Source organism: Trichechus manatus, unplaced genomic scaffold (genome assembly GCF_000243295.1).
Source record: "Trichechus manatus latirostris isolate Lorelei unplaced genomic scaffold, TriManLat1.0 scaffold00065, whole genome shotgun sequence".
Classification (NCBI taxonomy): Eukaryota; Metazoa; Chordata; class Mammalia; order Sirenia; family Trichechidae; genus Trichechus; species Trichechus manatus.
Genome location: NW_004444001.1, coordinates 8,551,811 through 8,569,627, shown reverse-complemented (window position 1 = coordinate 8,569,627; position 17,817 = coordinate 8,551,811). Strand labels below are relative to the sequence as shown.

Genomic DNA, 17,817 nt, shown 5'->3' with positions numbered 1-17,817 from the left:
TAGAATGAGTTTGGGAGTATTCCATCCTTCTCTATGCTCTGAAATACGTTTAGTAGTAGTGGTGTTAACTCTTCTCTCAAAGTTTGGTAGAATTTTCCAGTGAAGCCATGTGGGCCAGGGCTTTTTTTGGTGGGGAGTTTTTTAATTACCTTTTCAATGTCGTCTTTTGTTATTGGTTTATTTAGTTGTTCTACCTCTGTGTTAGTTTAGGTAGGTAGTGAGTTTCTACGAATTTGTCCATTTCCTCTGGGTTTTCAAATTTGTTAGAGTACAATTTTTAATAGTATTCTGTCATGATTCTTTTAATTTCAGTTGGGTCTGTTGTGATTATCACCCATCTCATAGCTTATACAGGTTATTTGCTTCCTCTCCTGTTTTTCTTTTGTCAGTTTGACCAATGGTTTATCAATTATGTTGATCTTTTCAAATAACCAGCTTTTGGTCTTCTTAACTCTTTCAATTGTTTTTCTATTCTCAATTTCATTTAACTTGCCAAGAGGTTTTTACTCTGCATACCACACTGTGAGGTCCGGGGAGAAGGGCCAGAAGAGCATAAGGTGTCTACAGGAGGGGTTTGGCAGGGAAGAAGAGCTGTGGGTGCTGCAGTCTTGCTTCCCTGTGGGGTGAGGCATGGGGAGTGGAGGCTGGGCGTGCCTCCTTTGGACTCCAGTCCTGGTGCCCACCTCCAACCCCCACCCCCCACTCACACTGGAGTCCTCAGCAGTCCTGAAACTGCATGGCCTGCTCAAGTCCATGTCAGGAGAGATGCTTAGTGGAGGGAAAAGGCCAGCCCAGGCTGACCACTATTGTTCTGAGTTCTTCCTGGGGCTGTGCCTTCCTTGGTGGGAAGAGGGCACAGCCGAGGCAGGGAGGAACCTGGGGCTGGAGAAGCTGCCTTTGCCTGTCAGAGCCTGCCCAGCCTCTTTAGCTTCCAGGTCAGGGGTCTCTTGCTATACCCTCAGTACAGGGGACACTGGGTTAGGCTCAAAGCTCATCGGGGGGGCTATGTGTGAGTGGGGATGCCTTCTGGATGCCCTCCTCCTCAGGGCCAGGGTCTCCCTCGAGGCCACTCAGCTCCTTCCTCTGTTTGCTGCTGCCGCTCCTGCTGCCCAAGGCCTTGGCCTTGCTGCCCTTCTTCTTGGACTTCTTCCCTCCCAGGGCGGCCGTGTCCCCCTTCTTGCCCGACCACTGCTCTGCCAGGCAACCTGGGGTGAGGAGAGAGGATTCTTCAATAGAGGCACCTCAGGAGTGGCTTCCTGGGTGAGAACACTGACTGGAGAGCAACTGGAATTGGCACCTGCCTCCTCCCTCACTGTGGCCACCAGGCCCCCTGGGGGCATCTTTGTGATCCACATGCTGTTCTGCACCTGCTTCCAGTGCCTCTTACCTCACCACGTCCATCAAGCTCCTCAAGGGCAGAGATCCTATGACGCGCTCAATTTCCTTTCCATCCTCTCCCTACCCACCTCCCCTGAGGGGGAGCAAACCATAAAATCCTCTAGGACCACACACCTGCCCTCTCCCTCCCCTTAGACTCACTGGTGTCCTTTCCCTTGAGAACATGGTTGGCACACAGGAACTCCGTCAGGTCCTCCTCCTGGTGGTTCCTGTACCAGTCCTCGATCACCTCCTCAAACTCCTCCACCAGCACGTCACACTGTTAATCACAATGTCTTGCATTGGCAAAGCCCAAGCACCGGGCTGCCTCACAGATGAGCTCACTGGGCCCCACGACCCACTGCAAGATGGCAGGTGGCTGTGGTTCTCCTAAGGGCACTGAAGCCAGGGAGGTGAAATGTCCTGATCAGTCACCCCGCTCTTGGTGGCCGTCCTCAGGCACAGACCCAATCTCCACCCAGCCCCGAGAGCTGAAGGGCCTGTACCTGCTTCTTGAGGTCAGCCACCTCTGCCGAGGTCTCATTCCACAGCTCGTAGGGGATGTCCATCACCACCTTGACTCCTTTGTGCACCAGGTTGTGGAGCGTCTCAAAGGTCTCTGACATGCCCTGGAAGAGGTGGCTAGACATGAGAGGCAGGACCACCTTTTCTACATCTCTCCCTCCTCTCCTGGTGGGGATGGAAGCCCGAAGACCTAGCTCTGAGAAGTAAGGACCCTCTAAGGCTTCTCATGCTTGATCTTACCTTTCGCTCTCTCCGCTTTTAAGCCTGCCTTCCACAACCCCTACACACACACACACCCCACACACACACCCACACACACACCCACACACACCCACACACACACCCTACTTCCCCAGGTCTCATTTTAAAGAGATCTGCTATTGCCCTACCTTTAGCCTTTTCCAGGAAATAAAGTTAGTCCTGGCCCTTTCCCTCCCTGTGGTTGGGCACAGTCACTTCCCTACATCCAGGCCCATGCCCCACTCTGATTTCTTCCTAGAGCTTGTGTCTTTCCTTGGTGAGAAGAAGGCACGGCAGAGGCAGGGAAGACCCTTTATTCTGTTAAAAATCTCTCCTAGCTATCCAGGTCTTCTCAAAGACAACATACTATTTCCTTTATCTTTCTAGAGTTAATTCATATAAATACAAGGAAATATACACATACAAATATATTCATCCTTTTTACACTTTTTACATAATCAACAGTGTATCACACACACGATTCTGCACCTCGCTTTTTTTACATAACAATGTATCTGGAGATAATTTCAGTTCAGTTCATAAAGAGCTACCTCATTCTTTTTTTATAGCTGCATAATATTCCATCAAATGGTTATATCCATTTATTTAACTACTCCCCTACTGATGAAAATTTAGGTTGTTTCTAATCTTTTGCTGTGGAAAGTAATTTTAAACATTTTTATATGTTTCAACCATGAGTTTATTACCAAGTAAAGCATAAAATTCACACAAATTTTAAAGATAAAACCTAAGACTTATGCTGTTTAGGATTATATCCTGAGGTCTCCTAGGGATTTATGACCAATTTCCTTTGCCAAAGGGGTACTTGGTGGAAAAATGTAAAGGCAACACTCCTACTATGTGCCAGGTACAGAAGCCTCTGTGCAGAGTTAGTGTACTACAAGGGACACGGGCACACTGTGGAGTCCAGGTACCAGCCATGTGGGCCCAGAGGAGGGAACGGGCAATCACCACCCACCAAGTGTCTTCTGACATCCCCTAAGCCCCCGTGCTTCTTCACATCCTGGACCTTGCTCAGTTCTCCTTGCTCACATGCTTCAGGCCCCTAGGGAGACTGAGGCAGGACCCTGATGGGCAGGCCCAGGTCATGATGGACGTTCCTACTGCCAATGAAAACTCAGGCCACCTAGGATGGAAGGTTAAGCAATGTGCAAACAGTCATCAATAAGCAATGAGAAGGGGCTAAGAAAAGCACCTCCCAAGGTGTGGTCTTCAAATCTCCCCCAAACCAAGCAGACACACTTACATATAGGAAGGCCTGACCCCAGAGGGGATGAAGGACAAGCACAAACCCAACCTTGGCGAACCGGTTGCTGCCGGTCCTCTCCTTGTGCAGGCTGTAGTCCAGGAGCCTCTTGCAGATGGTTTCAGTGACTTCGATTAACCGTAAGTCCCTGCCAAGACAGCAGCACAAGAGGAACTGAGCTCCTCCCTCCTAGCCCCAGTGGGTTAGCTGTCTGTCCCTCCAGCCCTGCTGCCCCAACACCTGCGCATCTCACCAACGGGAAGTCAGAGCTGTAAGGAAGATAGCTCATCTGGTCTGGGGGCTCTGAATGCTGGAACACAGACCAGAGAGACAAAATTTTAACGGGTCTAAGGCAAAATAATGAAAATAAGGAATTTTATAAAGTTAACTGAGCCTGTATTTATATTTTTTAATAAAAGAAAATGTATTCAAATTTGATGTTAAAATATTATTTCGTTATAGCTGATGGAAGATTTGTTGATTTTTGGATTTTAAAAAATATTTATACCAGGCAAAATAAAAAGCTGGTAATCCTATGTCACCAACACTGAAAAAGAAAATGCATTGGTCCATGAAATCCAAGAGTCTGGGAATCACTGCTCTAGTCCAGTGACTTGCTTTTACAGATGAGAACTTGAAGCCCAGAAGAATTAAGGGATTATGTAGGTCACACAACTAGGTTGGGGCAGAACCAGCTCTGTTAGAGCTGCCTCCCTTGTGGTGGTAGATTTGTCTGGCTGGAAGAGAGAAGGAAATGTCAAGCCCCCGAGGCTTCCAGGAACAAAGCAGGCCAAGCTATAATGAGGCCCCATTACTTACGATTTGGTGTATTTGACTCCAGAGGCCTTCCGGTCCAGGATGCCATAGCCCGTGTCAATCACCTCCTTGGTCTTGCCGGTTTCCTCAAAGGCGGACTTCAGCTCCACAGCAACATATTTACACACTGGGGGAAGAGAGGCCCAGCACAGCCCATGAGTGCTCCTGGGCCCTTGACAGGGACACAAACCCACTGCTGATGAGTTGATTCCAACTCAGCGACTCTACAGGACAGAGTAGAACTGTCCCATAGGGTTTCCAAGGCTGTAATCTTTATGGAAGCAGACTGTCATATCTTTGTCCCACGGAACAGCTGGTAGGTTCAAACTACTGATGTTTTGGTTAGCAGCTGAGTGCTTACCCATGCACCACCAGGGCTCCTTGACAGGGACCAGCTCCCAGCAAAACAGACCCAGGCAGGCATCCTCTCCCAGACGGGGTCAACACCCAGGGCAGGGAAGGAGTTAGTTCACTTTGTGAAACTGTGGCTCCCAGATCCACTGCCCCATTGCTACTCTTGGCCCTTATCCTACTATTTCCTTTTTCCTCCATCATTTTACTTGGAAAATTTCCAAACATACAGAAAAGCTGAACAGTGAATAACTATGCATCTTCCACTTGTATTCAACAATTGTTACTGATGTCCCACAACCTCTTTCCAATAAACAATATATACATTGTTTCTGCTAAACCATTTTGGAATTAAGTTATAGATACCATGACCTTTCACTCTTAAAATATGTCATCATGCACCTCCTGAGAACAATGATTTCCTATGTAACCATAATACAATATGATACTCAGAAAATAAACAATAATTCCAATATCTTATAGTACTCAGTCCATATTCAAAGTTCCCCAGTTGTCCCCAAAATGTCTTGTATGGCTGTTATATTACTTGATTTCACATTATTGTTCCAATACCAACTCACTATTCCTACCAATTTGCTCCATATCCCCTCCAGAGGCTTGTTCCTACCACTTCTGTACATTTATTTTCTCATTTCTCCTTACCCTTCCTCAAAGTTATTAAGCAACTCCAACGTGTCAGGCACCACCTGGGGATACAGAGATAAAAACAAGGGTTTCTCTCTTCCAGACACTCACTCTAAAGGAGTAGAAACAGGGACGGATACCGAGTAAGCAAGGTAAGCACATGCTTAGAGCATCAACAAAACAGGGGCACCAGCTGTCCAAAGCAAAGACCCACAGATGCCAAGCAGACAGGACACAAGGAAAAGCAAGAGCCACAATGGAAGGGAACTGGAAGGGCACTAATCAAACTGATACCAGCTCCAGTGTGTGAGAATGTGCTAGCCAGAAATAAAGTTCACACTGGGTCACAAGCGCATCTACATGCAAGGTTAAGCTATAAGGTCCCTACCACTTCAACACCTACGCTGACATCTGTCTCCTACCATCCCCTCCCGTGTAATTGAAACTTCTTATCTGATCAGGTCTCTTGGGAGTATACTATTTCTTGCTAATAAACAAGAGGTGGGGGTGAGCCAGCAAGTCTAACTCTTGCTACATTCACCCAATATGCAACTGGATCCAGCATGAGCGGTTACTGGGCAAGGATGGATTATATTAATAAACAGCAGCTCTCTGATCCATTTTGAGAGAACCGTCTTGTACATCCACATCTGCTGACCCAGCAACTCCGGCCAAGAGGGCCAGCAATGCTCTTTGCCATGATACAAACTCAAGGATATACTCGTCATGGTAAACAACCAACAGGAACTCCAATCCCAGATGACACGCAAAAGCAAGGGAACTTACTCGAATTAAGTCGACCACTGCAATGAATTCAATCAAGTTACTTTTTAACTGTATAGCATTTACGTAGAGTTATGTCCTAAGTTTTGTAAACGATAACATTTGTAACTTTAACTTTAAAATATGTTTGGCACACATTTAATATAATATTAACATGGGAAATAATACTAAGGTAGCAAACATCCAAAAAATACTGGAAATATTAATATTTATTTAACATGAAAAGTTTTAATTTACGTATCAAGTGAGTTTTGTTTTTTATTGACTGTTGTGTGGGACGCAGTGCTTGATATTACTCTATATATGCTAACAAACGGTATTAAGCACATTAAGAGGATGCAAAATTCAATATTTATTTATCGTGGAAAATATGCTTCTGTTTTGCAACAACGAGTGTGTTTCTAAATTTGTCTACCAACAAAGCAACAAAGGGTGTTTATCAGAACATTACATTTATATTTTATCAGAATATTTACATATCTCCACGTAAGGAAATTGAACAACTCCTCAAGGAAATAAATTAAATGAATATTTCGATAACAAACATGAATGTATTTTATGTTCCATTTCCCTTCAGACTAATTTTCTTTTAAGAGACTGACTGATATTGTTATGACTCGAAAAACAAACTTGCTTGTTGAGAAGTGGTGCTACTGTTAGACATCAATTATGTATGTATCTCTGAATATGGGAGTTGAACAATTCCACAAAGAAAATGTAGATTTTACAAATTTTGTATACAATAACAATTATACTTTCCTTTCCATTTTGGACCAATCGGATATAACCTCACAGTCAGTTCTCTCTCACTGACCACATAAGAACGCGCCAGCGGCACTATAATCATGGGATTCGTGACATATCTGGTCCTGTCCTGCGCAAAGCAAACCAAAATGCATCTTCAGATTGAGTATACCCTTGTATTTGTATCATGCTCTTTGCAATCCTACTCGCCCCCAACGGTATCAGCAGTAGTCCAATGAACTTTGAAGACACAGCATCAACAGACGGAAAGTGACTGTGTAAGTTTTAAAGTATTATTTCAAGACCAAAAACACTTGTGGAGATCTGTGAAGGGCCCACCAGCAGACATCACAGGACAGACAAAGGAAATTATTTCTGGCTGCCTTGTAAGTACTATTTCTTCTATCTCAGACCTGAAGACCAAAATGCTATGTTCCAAATCATTTTTTTAACTTACTAATTTTCATATATAAATGTTTATGTTAATGTCCAAATTCAAATGTAAATTTTATTTGATAAATTTTATTTATTTTCGATTATTCAAATCTGCTATGGTAGAACCAAACTTAAAAACTGACATAATTTTATATTCTGGTAAAATGAAATTGAAATAACTAAACTGAGTGCAAAAACGAAAGCTCGCAGAAGACGAAAAGAATTTGTGAATCACTAAAGACAATTCTAAAGTTAACTTTCTTTCTAAAACCTAATGAATCAGGAGAGACTTCTTCTATTGAACAGTCGAGTTTAACGGGTACAAACTGTTGTACTAGTATCACTAGTGCTGAAATTACTAACAGCGATATAATGGAATTTGTTCCAAATTCTGCATCCACTGCTCGTTGTAATAAAAAAAATAGTGTAGAAAGAGAAACTATTTTACAATCTGAAACTGTCACATCGGCAGACCCCATAAATAACAGAAACACAGATCCTGCTTTGTGGAATAATTTTCTTCTAATGATGTAAATTATTGGATCAAAAGAGGGCCAAGTGACTGTCAACATCACAGTGGATCATTTGAAAATTTGTGTCAAAAATTTCTGGATAGTAAACAAACAAGATTCTGTATCCAAAGTATACTTTTAGGGTACAAAGTTAATGGTGAAAATTGTAACAGGGAATGGCTATTGTATTCTCATCAGTTGGCTCTATGTATTGTTTTGTTTGTAAATTATTCAGTCCTAAATCATTTTTCAATTCGCTATGGATGGATTTAGCAATTGGCACAATCTAAATATGACTGATAAACATGGAAACGGTTCAATTCACTGAGATTGTATGTTATCATATTTAAACTGGAGACATGGTTTTGCTTAACTCATGAACTGGAAACACAAATTAATGAGTAACATCAGTAATGCAAAGCCATTCTGCAATGTATTGTTGCTGTCATTAACAATCGCTGAACGTGCACTATCTTTTCAAGGAAGAAATGAAGTGCTTGGGTTCCCACAAAATGGAAATTTTTGGGGTTTACTTCAACTTGTTGCTCAGTTTGATCCATGTTTAGCAGGTCACATCTCAAAATATGGTAACACAGGAAAGGGCAACCCATGGTGTATGTCTAAAACATGTGTGAAGAATAAACTTACTAAGTGATAGAGTTCAATCAACTATTTTCGGTGAAATAAGTATAACTCGATATATCAGTTTGTCTATAGATTCCACTCACACAGATTGGCTAAGTATTGTTTTAAGATACTTCTCTCTCCAACAGATGGAAAACCTGTCAAGCGATTTATCACATTTACTAGCTTAAAAAGTCATACTCGTCAAGAAATTGCAAATCAAGTACTTCACTGTTTAGGTGAAGTTTGCAAAATTGATTTTTCTAAGTGCAGAGGTCAGTCCTATGACAATGCTGCCAATACGTCAGGGTGTTATAAAGGCATGCAACAGACAATTTTAGAACGTAATCAATATGCCATTTTTATACCATGTGCAGCACATTTGCTTAAACTTGTAGGACATACATAGTACAGTAGATTGCTATCCAGAGCAGCTGATTTTTTTTCTACTGTTCAGTTACCCTACACATTTTTTGCCATCTCTACTCAACGATGGGCAGTTCTTAAAACATTTTTAGGCAATGATCAAGTATTAAAATGTCTTTCTAATACACGTCAGAAAGCACATGCTGTAGCAACGAGTGTAATCCTGGACTTGTACACTCAGATTCTAGGTACCTTAGAAAATATTGCTGAAGACCAGACACAAAAAGGAGATACCAAAAGAGAAGCTGAAAACATCATCAATAAAATACAAACACTAGAGTATGCGTTTATGTTAGTTATGTGGAACAATATATAAACCGATGAGTCAAGCTCTCCAAGATTCATCAGTAAATTTAAAGACATGCACAGATCTCTACCAATCATTAACAGGGTATTTATATAATCTAAGAGAAGATTTTTGAAAAATTTGAAAATACAACAAAACAAATACTACCAAGTACTGATAATTAAGCAGCTCACTGTCACAGAAGCCTTAGAAAGAAACAAGTAAATGATGGAAGTGCTCCAGAAGTACTGAGTGTCAGAGATCAAGTTCATGTAATCACACACTACACCATCATTGACATGCTTGAATCTTGTGTGAAAAGAAGGGCAAAAGTGTTAAGAAGTTCTTTCAAACAGATTTTCCTTCTTAAACAATGTGGATGTACCCAATGAAGAATGCATGAAGGCATCCAAGAAATTAATACAGGCTTATTTAAATACAAACCTTTACAGAGAAGTGTGACAATTTCATTCTCACATGAGAACTAAGCTTACAGATTCAAGAAAGACAAATTTTACTCATGTAGGCATGTATGATTCCATAATAAAAGATAAAATACAATGCATATTTCCCTATGCGGAAACTGCTTTACGCATATTCCTAACTTTAATGATCACAAACTGCACAACAGAATGCTCATTTTCATCCCTAAAGAGACTTAAAAACCCTTAGTGTACGATACAAGAAAGACTCCATTCATTATCCTTATTATGTATGGAAGTAGCTATTGTTCGGCAGCTTAATCATGACAAAATCACTGAAGAATTTGTAAAAGCAAACAGTAGAAATATTTTTAATTATAACATGTTAGAGAGAAAGATCTATGTAAGAATATAGCAATTTGTTGTAATATTTGTTTTCTGATTACTAAATTTTCATTTATGACATTTTTTCATTTATAATTATAGCATTTACTATGAAACAAACATTAAAGTTGAAGTATGAGCTGTTTAAAACAAAATTGTTGAAAGTCAATTTTTCTTGTAGGAGATCAACAGAATTTTATATTGATTGTTGAAACAACTAAGTTCACTAACTCATATTCTTTGTTGTAGAATATGTGGAATAACTTTTTGTAGAAAATACAGTATACAGTAAAAATCTTAGTACCCTGCATCCACTAAAAATTTTATAATCCAGTTCATATCATTCCCCTAAAATGGCATATGCTACTTTTGCATTCAATCACTTATAGTCACATTTAAAAAAGTTACATCATGGATAGCTAAGACACACACACACATATATATACATGTATATATATAACTCACATATCCCCTTCAAATACGTGAGTAAGCAGAGGAGGGGGCACTACAGATTATCAGCGCTCAGTGCCCTCACTTGCCCTGAATAGAAAACCAAAAACCAAACCAGATGCTGTTGAGTCAATTCCGAAGGGAGTAGAAAGCAGTGCAAACAGATAATTACCACTGTGTGAGGTGTGCCTGAGGCCTTGTTGTTGTGGTGGTTGTTAGGTGCCATCCAGTCAGTTCCAACTTACAGCAACCCCATGTACAACAGAACAAAACACTGCCTGGTCTGTGCCATCCTGAGAATTATTGCTATGTTTGAGCCCATTGTTGCAGCCACTGTGTCAATCCATCTCGTTGAGGGTCTTCCTCTTTTTCAATGACCCTCAAATTTATCAACCATGATGTCCTTCTCTGTGATGGTCCCTCCTGATAACATGTCCAAGGTACATGAGATGAAGTCTTGCCATCATCACTTCTAAGGAACATTCTGTCTGTACTTCTTCCAAGACAGAGTTGTTCGTTCCTCTGGGAGTCCATGGTATATTCAATATTCTTCGTCAACAGCATCGATTTTTCTTCCGTCTTCCTTAGTCATTGTCCAGCTTTTGCATGCATATGGAGCGATGGAAAATACCATTGTGAAAAATACCATGAACACCTAAATCCTTAAAGTGACATCTTTGCTTTTTAACACCTTAAAGAGGTCTTTTGCAGCAGATTTGCCCAATACATCATTTGATTTCTTGACTGCTGCTTCCATAAGCATTGATTGCAAATCCAAATAAAATTAAATCCTTGACAACTTCAATATTTTCTTCGTTTATCATGATGTTGCTTATTGGTGCAGTTGTAAGGATTTTTGTTTTCTTTATGTTGAGGTGTAATCCATAATGAAGGCTACTCTTTGATCTTCATCAGTAAGTGCTTCAAGTCCTCTTCACTTTCGGCAAGTGAGGTTATCTGCATATTGCAGGTTGTTGTAAGGCTTCCTCCAACCCCAGTGCCGCTTCTTCTTCATATAGTGCAGCTTCTCAGATTATTTGCTCAGCATACAGACTGAATAACTATGGTGAAAGGATACAACCCTGACACACACCTTTTCTGATTTTAAACCACTCAGTATCCCCTTGTTCTGTTCAAATGACTGCCTCTTGGTCTATGTACAGGTTTCACATGAGCACAATTAAGCATTGTAGAATTCCCATTCTTCCCTTTGTTAGCCATAATTGGTTATGATCCACACAGTTGAGTGCCTTTGCAAATAAAAGGTAAATGTTTTTCTGGTATTCTCTGCTTTCAGCCAAGATCCATCTGACATCAACAATTATATCCCTTGTTCCACGTCCTCTTCTGAATCCGGCTTGAATTTCTGGAAGTTCCCTGTCAAGGTACTGCTGCAACCATTTTTATCTTCAGCAAAATTTTACTTGCATGTGATATTAATGATATTGTTTGATAATTTCCACATTCTGTTGGACCACCTTTCTTAGGAACGTGAACAAATATGGATCTCTGCCAGTCAGCTGGCCAGGTAGCTGTCTTCCAAATTTCTTGGCATAGAAAAGTGAGCGCTTCCTGCGTTGCATCCGTTTGTTGAAACACTTCAAATGGTATTTAGTCAATTCCTGGAACTTTGTTTTTCACTAACGCCCTCAGTATAGCTTGGACTTCTTCCTTCAGTACCATCAGTTCTTGATCATATGCTACCTCCTGAAATGGTTGAACATCAACTACTACTTTTTGGTACAGTAACTCTGGGTATTCTATCTTCTTTTGATGCTTCCTACATCATTCAGTATTTTGCCCATAGAATCTTTCAATATTGCAACTTAAGGCTTGAATTTTTTCTCCAGTTCTTTCAGCTTGGGAAATGCCAACTGTGTTCTTCCCTTTTGGTTTTCTAATACCAGGTCTTTGCATATTTCATTATAATACTTTATTTTGTCTTCTTGAGCTGAAATCTTCTGTTCAACTCTTTTACATGATCATTTCTTCCATTTGCTTTAGCTACTCTACATTCAAGAGCAAGTTTCAGAGTCTCTTCTGACATCCATTTTGGTCTTTTCTTTCCTGTCTTTTTAATGACTTTTTGGTTTCTTCATGTATGATGTCTTTGATGTCACCCCACAACTCGTCTGGTCTTTGGTCATCAGTGTTCAATGTGTCAAGTCTATTCTTGAGATAGTCTCTGAATTCAGGTGGGATATACTCGAGGTTATACTTAGGCTCTCCTGGACTTGTCCTAATTTTCTTCAGCTTCAACTTGAACTTGCGTATGCGCATTTAATGGTGTTTTTCACATTCAGCCCCTGGTCTTGTTCTGACTGATGATACCGAGCTTTTCCATTGTCTCTTTCCACAAATGTAGTTGATTTCATTCCTGTGTATTCCATCCGGTGAGGTCTACGTGTATAGCTGTCATTTATGTTGTTGAAAAAAGGTATTTGCAATGAAGAAGTCATTGGTCTTGCAAAATTCTAACATGTGATCTCCAACCAACATGGTTTCTATCACCAAGGCCATATTTTCCAACTACCGATCCTTCTTCGTTTCCAACTTTTGCATTTCAATCACCAGTGATTATTAATGCATCTTGACTGCATGTTTGATTAATTTCAGACTGCAGAAGTTGGTAAAACTATTCAATTTCTTCATCTTTGGCATTAGTGGTTAGTGTGTAGATCTGAATAACAGTCATATGAACTGGTCTTCCTATAGGCATATGGATATTATCCTATTACTGACAGTGCTGTACCTCAGGATAGATCCTGAAATGTTCTTTTAGATGATGAATGCAACGCATTCCTCTTCGATTTGTCATTCCTGGTATAGTAGACGATATGATTGTCTGATTCAAAGTGGCCAATACCAGTTCATTTCAGTTCACTAATGCCTAGGATACTGATGTTTCTATGTTCTATTTTGTTTCTGACAACTTCCAATTTTCCTTGATTCTTCCTTCATACATTCCACGTTCTGATTATTAATAGATGTTTGCAGCTGTTTCTTCTCTGTTAGAGTCATGCCACATTAGTAAATGAAGGTTCCGAAAGCTCGACTCTACCAACATCATTAAGGTCCCCTCTATTTTGAGGAGGCAGTTCCTCCCCAGTCATATTTTAAGTGCCTTCCAACCTGAGGGGCTCATCTTCTGGCACTATGTCAGACAATGTTCCGCTGCTATTTATAAGGTTTTCACTGGCCATTGTTTTAGATGTAGACTGCCAGGTCCTTCTTCCTAGTCTGTCTTAGTCTGGAAGCTCCACTGAAACCTGTCCACCATGGGTGACCCTACTGGCATTTAAGATACCAGTGGCATAGCTTCCAGCATCACAGCAACATGCAAGCTACCACAGTACAACAAGCTGAAAGATGAGTGGTGGCTTGAGGCCCTAGTAAGTGCTTAAAGCCCTCTAGGGGTTTCTTTGCCCATTCTCCCAACCTCACTTTAAAAGCCTCCTCCCTCAGGAAGCCCTTTGGGACTAATCCCAGGTGCTCTTGATTTCACTGGGGCTTCTGAAGGATCCATGCTCTCACTACGGGCCTTTGGTCATCTCATGTGCTTCTCCAACTAGACTAAAAGGGTCCCCAAAGTGAGCATCATGTATTGGATGTCTTCTTTATTCCCTTAGTCTGAGACTCTGTTTATGTTGGACACTTAATCAATATTGCTGATAGAGACTGTGTTTGTGGTCAAAAAGTTTCTGGTGCCTCTGAATGGAACACGGTCTGCTGGCTAAATGCCATCAGCCTCAACACTAACCACAGAGTTTGGTAGAAAACTAACTTATCACCAAAATAAAAAAATCCCCTTGAAGGCTTCTCTGGTGAGATTTTACAATGTATATATTACTTGTTGACTTTGACAGCTTGGAACACACGAAAATTCCAAAAGATAAGCTGATGATCTCAGAATCTAAAATGAATTGAGGGTGTCTCACCTCCCTGGCTCTTCACCCAGGATCATCTGGGCTCCCTACCAAGTTCATCATTTTCCCTGGCTCTTTTGCCCCCTTCTCCCATGCCCTCAATGTGGAGTATTCCAGGCCTGGGGGGCTGAAACATCCTTTCTCTCTTATACCCATTAACGACAACCTTGCTTCCCAACTCTTCCAAACCTCCACGTCTCAAGACCTCCTCTGGGGTTCCTAACCAGAACCAGACTCAGAGGATACTCATGGCACAGACCCCAGACCCTCAAAGACATCCAGCCACTCTTTTTCTGGGCAGGTTCTCTCTCCTCTGTACCAAGGCCTATTCCACTCAGGTTACTGAGCCAGCAGGCTGGCTTGTGGGCCAGACACAGTCAGCATTTAATAACAAAGGCATAATAATAATAAATAAAAATAAAAACAATAATTATGAGGAGCCTAAGGTTGGAGTTTGCCAAGCCATCCTATAACTGAAAATCCCTTTTAAACTAATCTTCATCAATTATCTACAAAATGAAGTTGGTCTAGAATGATCTCTAAGATCTCTGCCAGCTCTATGCTTCTATAAATCTGTGATTGCCTCCTAAGGGAAAATAAATTTGAGCTGCTTAAACTATGAGAACAGTAAGAGAAAGGTAGGGACTTTTTGAAGACAGAATTAGAAAACACAGAGGAAGTGAAACCTCCAAAGGCTGTTAGTTAGTAACCACTAGAGGAAGAGTGAAAGGAAAGCATCATAATCTTGACTGTTTTAGTTCCAGAGAGGGAGGGAGGCACAGGCTAGAATCCATACTGGGGGCCCAAACAGCGAAGTCAGCTTATCTCTGGAGCATCTGGACTTTAAATCTTTCAAATGGAAGGATTATGGGCCCAAATCACTGCACCCTCACTTCTAGTGCTTAGGGAATATCTGGCTGTAAGCTTTGAATTACAATAAGGTGAATTAATAGTCAGCTTTCTGGGGTGCCTGGGGTTAAGGAGGTGGGACAGAGTGATTGTGAAGGTCTGAGAATAAAACTGAGAAAGAAATAGAGGGGAAGAAGAGATAGGACCTTCATAGTCCTGACTCTTGGAAATTCCATTGCTCTACCCCGACTTCTTTGGGACTCACTCCTTTTCTCCATATTCCTAAAATCCTCCCTCACGAAGTTCCCCCAGACTCTATTCTTCCCCTAAGGTGACCCTTTAGGTCTCAGACCCTCCTGTCTCCTCCGCACACACCCACCTACAAGCCCTCTTCAACTTTCACTCTCAGCAATTTGGTACCTCCAGTTATTGGCCCTTTTTACAGCCCCCATTTATTCATATTTATTCCACAAACATTTATTGAGTGCCTACCAGGCACTCTGTTAACTGATATCTAAGACTCTTCCCCGCCAAGCCCTAGAAGTCTCTATCCTCAAGGAGCTCAGTTTAGCGGTGGTAGACAATTATACAGATCAGGTTGGGGTGAGGCACGAAGGGGATAGTCTCAGGTTCTTTTTCCCCCAAGACAAGTCACAGAGAACTTTTCAGTTCCTCAAACCCGTTCTTTGCCTCCTTAGTCTGTAGCCTCTTTCTCTTCACTTGGCTGACACCTAATTACTCTTCAGGCTTCCCATATGAAGCCTTTCCGGAAGCTATTTACACACAGCCTCCCCCGTTCCAGGCTAGAATAGGTGCTCCTCACCTGGTCCCCAAAGCCCTATACTTCCCCTTTCATGTCATCCATTATTCTGGATTATAATTGCTTGTTTTTACCAGTTTATGAGCTCGAGGAGGTCAGAGACCGAATCTCTTGCCCACCTCTGTGCCCCAGCGTCTACAATGCCAGGCACACAGTAGGTTAAATGAATGAAAAGCCTCTCCCTCAAGAGCCCAGGACCTTCCATTCTCCAGACCCTTCCCCGCAAGCCTTGTCCATTGAACCCTGCCCCCCAGGCAGATACACTCCTCACCTTCACATTTGCTGGGCAGTCGAACCCAGTCGGTCTCTTCGGCTCCTGCCTGGCTCGGGCTCAGCTCCGGGGTCGACAGCAGCAGCAGCAGCGGAAGGAGTAGCATGCAGCGGGGCCCGGGCTGGGGCGCGCGCGCAGGCGATGACTCCATGGCCCGGCCGGACCCGACCCCAGCGGACCCCGAAGCGCTCCCTCCCGCCGCGCGCGCTGGGCCGCTTCCTCAAGCTGCTTCCGGGACTGCACACGTGTCTCGGCGTAACCACCGCAACAGCAAGCTCTTTGCCCGCCTCCTCCTCTCACCGCCTCAGCCGGCCGCCAAAGAGGACGAAGACCCGCGGATGACTCAGCCAATGGGCTTTGTACGGGTTCGCCATCTGGCGAATGGAAGGACGAGCTTCTTTCCACCTTGGCCAATCAGAGAGCCGATGGTGACCTCAGTGACCTATGGCAACATCTCTTGTCATCTTCAACGGAGGCTCTGGGAGGGGTTGGAAAAACAGAATCGGGAGAGGAAGCAGTGGTCTGGACCTCAGTGGGAGGAAGTCGGGCGAGATGGTCCTGGAAGATGTGGGGAAGGTCGTATTTACAGCCTTCATCGCCTCCTTGAACGTCACTTTCTTCCCGGGGTCGTCAAATCCTTTCTTGTTGTTAGGTGCCCTCCAGTCGGTCCTGGCTATGTACAACAGAAGAAAACACTGCCTGGTTCTGCGCCATCTTCAGAATCATTGCTATGTTTGAGCCCGTTGTTGCAGCCACTGTGTCAATCCGGTTTGTTTAGCATCTTACTCTTTTTCGCTGACCTTTGATTTTAACAATCGTGATGTCCTCCAGGGACTAGTCCCTCCTGGTAATACGTCCAGAGTAAGGGAGACGAAGTCTCACTGTCCTCGCTTCTAAGGAGCATTCTGGCTGTACTCTTCGAAGACAGGTTTGTTCTTTTGGAAAGCCATGGTATATTCATTATTCTTTGCCAACACCATAATTCAAAGGCGTCAGTTCTTCTTCGGTCTTCTTTATTCATTGTCCAACTTTCGCATGTATATGAGGCGACTGAAAACACCATGGCTTTGGTCAGGCGCACCTTAGTCTCCAGGGTGACATCTTTGCTTTTTAACACTTTAAAAAGGTCTTTTACAGCAGATAGGTGTTGATTGTGAATCCAAGTAAAATTAAATCCTTGACAACTTCAATATTTTCTCCGTTTATCATGATGTTGCTTCTTGGTTCAGTTGTAAGGATTTTTGTTTTATGTTGGGGTGTAATCCATATTGAAGGCTGTAGTCTTTGATCTTCATCAGTAAGTGCTTCAAGTCCTCTTCACTTTCAGCAAGCAAGGTTGTGTCATCTGCATAACGCTGGTTGTTAGTGAGTCTTCCTCTAATCCTGATGCCACATTCTTCTTCACATAGTCCAGTTTCTCGGATTATTTGCTCTGCATACAGATTAAATAAGTATGGTGAAAGGATACAACCCTGACACACACCTTTTCTGATTTTAAACCACTCAGTATCCCCTTGTTCTGTTCCAATGACTGTCTCTTGGTCTATGTACAAGTTCCATGTGAGCACAATTAAGTATTCTGGAATTCCCATTCTTCCCAATGTTAGCCATAATTGGTTATGATCCCACTCAGTTGAATGCCTTTGCATAGTAAATAAAACACA

At 42.4% G+C, this 17,817-nt stretch overlaps 1 protein-coding gene across 1 annotated transcript; it reads right to left on the bottom strand.

Annotated features, from left to right (window-relative positions):
* Positions 1 to 367: 367 nt before the first annotated feature.
* CNPY3 (canopy FGF signaling regulator 3) lies at positions 368 to 16,527 on the bottom strand. Its single transcript, XM_004379559.3, is given in 7 exon segments — positions 368 to 1,205; positions 1,540 to 1,657; positions 1,884 to 2,006; positions 3,461 to 3,557; positions 4,229 to 4,352; positions 16,154 to 16,442; positions 16,444 to 16,527. Coding segments are annotated over 7 exon segments (1,056 nt in total). The 3' UTR covers positions 368 to 984.
* Positions 16,528 to 17,817: the final 1,290 nt, after the last annotated feature.